Raw genomic sequence first — 5282 nt, forward strand, 5'->3', positions numbered from 1 at the left:
ATACAATTAAAATGTTCAAGCTAGTCCACTGAAATAATAAGGTACTGAATGAAATGATTTGTTTTGTCAAGTGTTTTCTTTGATATGTGTTTACCATATGTTTATCCTGTATTTCTTTATCTTCTGTTAGTATTTATGTGGTTGAGGCAGAAAAACTTGGGGAAGTTACTAAGACCAATACTTAAAACACACATGCAAGCATCTTCTTTTTTTCAAAAAGGGGAAAAGTCTGTAACTGTTTGATTTGAGACAGATTATTTTAGCTCTTCTTTTGTTTTCATCTTACTCTCTTTCATTTCTTTCTTCTTCCCTCTGACATGCCCACCCTATTTATCTGATTTTTCCTTCCTTCTTGCCTTCATAAGTTTTGAGTATATATTTGCCAGGCACTAAGCTCAAGGGATAAATGATAAGCCATTTTGCTTGCCCTCAAAAACCTTAGAATCATATGTAAAATAAAATAATTGCAATTCTGGTATACATACGATGTTAAAATTATGTGTGATAAGCAACAGTTGGGGTGATTTGATTCTACTTGAGAAGATAGGGGTGGACACAGGAAAACCTCCAGATGACTGAGCAGACTGTAGAAGCATATGCAGGTGATCATCAGGGAGAACTGAAAGGTAAAATATTCCAGACGCAGGGGGCAGCATCACAGAACCCACACAGACACTTGCAGTATTCCAGAGACTGCTTTGTCGTTCAGTAGGTCTGGAGTAAATGGTGCAATGGTAGGTGTTGTGTAAAGTTGTGTTAGAGTACACACAGCCCAGTTGTGAAACTTCTTGTGGTTATCTACTAAAATAGCTACCATTTCTGTCTTATTTACAATGATACTGCTATAAAATTAAAAAACTTCAACAGCAAAGAAAAGCTATGATTCTCTCTATCTGAGTCTATGCTCTTTCTTTTTGCCCAAAGATAATCACAGTTTATTTCCAAAGTAACCATCATTAACAATGAACAGCCATCATTATAGATACCTTTCCATGCATAGTAAGTAGAAAAAGAGATACAAAGAATAGAGAAGTGCTGTAGCTGGAATTTTTAATGCATTAATTTAATTTAACAGAAGAAAAGGAAATCAAGATGATAATTAAGAATTGTCAAAAGTCAGGCAAAGTTTTCTCCAGTGCTCAGATTTCTGCAACAGTGTGAATAAGCATGTCTTAAAATGCAAAGCATTTGGAGTCATTATTTCCTTATCTCCACATTTCAATATCAAATATTATAGAATTACCAATATAAATGTTGAGTAAATTTGTATCTTCCCAACCCATTTTCACTTCAACATTTTTGCTGGTTATATAGAAATTTTCACATTGTTAGGGTTTATAAATATTGATGCTCTGTTTTATGACCTCAGTTCCTACAGATGACTATGCTTATTTCATTATTTAAAATGATACATTGCTAACTACTGTTTCTCTTAACATAGCTTTCCATCTATGAGATGTTTAGTAGATTATATCTCTTGGATGGTTGTATTTGACAAAGCAGTTTTATAAGAATTTACTGCAGGAGCTGCATTTATTAGCTTCTTCCACATCTGTATTTTAAAGCTTCAATAGCCTTTATTTTCTTGTTGGATTGTTTGAAAATTTAAAGGATGATATAGTCTATTCTCCTTCTTCTTTTTCAGATTGTCATTTCTGGAGGCCTCTATTTGTTTTTTTTCCAGTCTGTGCTGACAGCTCTCCAGGTCTCCTGTACACTCCTTGTCCTCTCTCTTCCCTTCTTGAGTAATTTCCTGGATTAAACCCATCATTTCTCTACCTTTCTGTTTCTTGAGCTTATGCCACTACTTACTGAAGAATATCCTTATGTAATTCCCTAATAAAGAATGTGTGGGAGAAGTAAGTGTCTCAAAGCAGATACAGGATTCAGCTACCTTCCACAATTTGTGCAGCTAAGAGAAAAAAAACACATTGGGGTTTCCCTCAACATTCTACTCTGTTTCTCTTTCTTTCCTCATCAACTCTCATACCCAATCAGGAGGACTTTTGGCTCCTTTGTCCCCTGAAGTTAAAAGATTCTCTTTAGTTGGATCTTCAAGTCCACCTCCAGATTTATAAAGAAATTCCTTTTCCAAGTAATCCTTAGAATCAAACACTTTATCAGCAATACAGGCTGCTAGGAGTCAATGGATGAAGGCCTTAAAATTCTGAGTGAAGTTTGTTTTTATTTTTCCAAGATGGTGGATTGGAGACATTGTTAGCATGCCTCTCTCACTTGGAAAGAGAAAATAGTGTGTAGAGATCTACACTGTGAACTTTTTCCCAAGAAGCAATGCAGGAACTTAACAGGAAAACTGAATAATAATAATAAAAAAAAAACCCACAAAAAACAAAAAAACCCCACACATCCTTTGAAAGAAGCTGCAGGCTGCAACCTACACTGTGAGCCAGGCAAAAAACAGAGTTTTTCAGATTGTGAGGGGGGATGGACTGCCTCCAGCATATACACCACCAGGTAACCTGGCAATCCAGGCCATGGGGGAAGGCCTTAACTCTCCCCAGCGCTGGAACTGATTTACGGAGCAGTGGGGAATACAAAAGTAGAAGCAGCAGTGGGAAGAGCCTTGTGTGTATTCCCAGTCTCCAGAATGTACATGTGATGGTGTGAGTCTATGCATCTTGTTCTCTGCTGTGGGGAACCACATAGGCACGGTTCAATAAATAGGTTTTAGTCCTTGTGGTTTTTGTTCACTTCTCTCCATTTCTTTAATGTGGTGATTAAGAGTACATTTTTTAATTTCTTAAAAGGTCTGTAGTACACATCTTTGAGGGCAGCAAGGAGGAAAAGCACTGAGGGGACTGGATTCCACTGTGGAATCTGTCCTAGCAGAGAAATGCCTCTATGAATTGGGTGGAAAAGACAGCTCTAAAAATGCAAAGAATATAGGTCAAACAAAGGATTATACAGGAAAAAAAAAGAGATGGAGGAAAAAATTTCAGGCTTGAAGAAGAGTCTACAAATAGCACAATGTGGACAGTCTCCAACCCAGAGCCAAGTATTATTTTCTCCTGTGAATAGAGAAAGGCTCAAACCCAGGGAGGAGAAGTGACCTACCTGTGATCACAGGACTTGCCAATGATAGAACTATGTTCAGTTTCTCATTACTTCTAGCAAATTGGCAAATTATACTAAGGGAGTAGAGGTAGAGTTGAGTTCATTTACAACAATATAGAAATCAGCTAAAGTGGATCAGAGCAGGAAGTTTTACAATTCAGGGAAAGGGTAAGATAGAAAGGGATCCTTTCCCCCAATCAAGAAAGACAGCCTTGGAGCACCAGTTAGAGAATCCTCCAATTTTCTCTCTGCCATAAGTCACTGAAACTGAGAGCTAAGGCAGGGCCTTTGTCAGTCATGAGCACTTAACCCAGTGGGAGATCTCAGAACAGGACATTTCCTTTTTTGAGATTCCCTGTCATACCAGTTATGAATAAATGTGCATTTTGGATGGGACATTACTGGACCAGACCATTTTAGGCAGTTCCGTTTCCCCCTGGGTGGGGCAGCAGGCCCTGTGAAGAGGTTCTCTGCAGCACGACTCCTAAGCTACTGGTACTTGAGCACCAATCTGCTTTGGAGAACCTGGTGAGTCTGCTTACTTGAATTTCTCTGTTCTTTGTGCCCTCAAATGTTGAATTTAATCTGAAGACAGAAAGTATGGTTGATCCAAACCTCTGATGACAGTTTTGACACTACTTAGTGAATGGAACCTTAGGATTAGATCATAGTGATACATTGTTTTAGCTTTTTTTTGTAAGCAATTTGGTGTTCATATGAACAGCAAAGTTAATAGGAAGGCTTTGATTTGGGGAAGAGGTAAAAGCAAAGTGTTCTTCCTTTTTTCTGTATCTTTCTAGTGTCCTTTTCAAACATTTGTGTTTTAGCAGGTGTGAGAGCCTGCAATTCTTCCCAAATGGCCCTTTGCTCTGTGCTCATCAGCCCACTGGGACTTTACAATAGATAATGATGATAGGAATAGCTTCTGAGATTGCCCAGGGTATCTGAACTTGTGACTGTTTTTCTTGAAGTGGTTATTTTCATGCTTGATTCTTTATAACAGAGATATTTTCTTTGGAAAAATTGCATGAGAAAACACAGGATTTCCCAGGGTTGATAAAGCAATTTGCTAAAGTGGAAAGGAGAAACCAGAGAGTCATGAAATAGGCATTAGGAGTTCTTTTTTTTTTTTAGAGATGGTGTCTCGCTCTTTGGCCCAGGCCGGACTGCAGTGGTGCTATCTCGGCTCTCTGCAAGCTCCGCCTCCTGGGTTCATGCCATTCTCCTGCCTCAGCCTCCCGAGTTTTAATAATTTTTCGGAGATTGGAGAAATAATATCCCATGGTATTACATAAGCGTTGGCTTTTCTTTCTAGTAGTGCCTTCCCGTGAACACTGTCGTATCATTTCTTTCAGATCCTGAGACTCCAGCAGGATGTCTTATCAACAGCAGCAGTGCAAGCAGCCCTGCCAGCCACCTCCTGTGTGCCCCACGCCAAAGTGCCCAGAGCCATGTCCACCCCCGAAGTGCCCTGAGCCCTGCCCACCACCAAAGTGTCCACAGCCCTGCCCACCTCAGCAGTGCCAGCAGAAATATCCTCCTGTGACACCTTCCCCACCCTGCCAGCCAAAGTATCCACCCAAGAGCAAGTAACAGCTTCAGGATTCATCAGGACCATGAAAGGGTAAGGATAATTGGCTCACCTCATTCCACAGCTCCACCTGCATCTTCTCATCAAAGCCACCCAGGGATACACAGGGAGCTTCTTTTCCCTTAGCCTGTGATCTGCCCGTGATGATTCCTGACAGCAAAAGGTTTCCTTTCTGAGGCTGCCATACTGCCACTGTCCAGGTGGAGACTGAGAAAAGGAAGTCCTTAGCTGTACCAGCCTTTCAGAGCTTCTTTGGGTGCCATCGAAGAATTCTATTGATGTCTTCTGTGTCTGTCTGTCACCTGGCAGGAGCTTCTACTATCTGTGCAATTGTCATTTTTCTTTCACTCCCTGAATAAAGTAGCTATGCCTATATTTTTGTGAATGGATATTTCATTTCTTTTTAAACCTACTTTATTAACAATATCATATGATCATTTGGATTTATTTCTATCTTTTGTCTGTCCCCCGGACCAGGCTCTCATGACTATTGTAGGAATTTTGGGTCATACTAAAGATTATTTCTGTGTGATTTTAAACCTGTTTTATTTTCCTTAATTAGTGTCTGATTGATTCGAGGAACATATTATTCAACTTCTCCAAATGTCAGTCTCTT

General features: G+C 39.6%; 1 protein-coding gene across 1 annotated transcript; it reads left to right on the top strand.

The window, feature by feature from the left end:
• Positions 1-3536: 3536 nt before the first annotated feature.
• On the top strand, positions 3537-5039 carry SPRR2B (small proline rich protein 2B). Its single transcript, XM_003259286.3, has 2 exons — positions 3537-3603; positions 4431-5039. The coding sequence occupies exon 2, from the start codon at positions 4450-4452 to the stop codon at positions 4666-4668; it is 219 nt and encodes a 72-aa protein (XP_003259334.1). The 5' UTR covers positions 3537-3603; positions 4431-4449; the 3' UTR covers positions 4669-5039.
• Positions 5040-5282: the final 243 nt, after the last annotated feature.

This window comes from Nomascus leucogenys, chromosome 12, assembly GCF_006542625.1.
Source record: "Nomascus leucogenys isolate Asia chromosome 12, Asia_NLE_v1, whole genome shotgun sequence".
Lineage (NCBI taxonomy): Eukaryota > Metazoa > Chordata > Mammalia > Primates > Hylobatidae > Nomascus > Nomascus leucogenys.

Bases quoted from the DNA above. Each gene is read 5' to 3' on its own strand.
- SPRR2B (XM_003259286.3), top strand. From the start codon at position 4,450: ATGTCTTATCAACAGCAGCAGTGCAAGCAGCCCTGCCAGCCACCTCCT.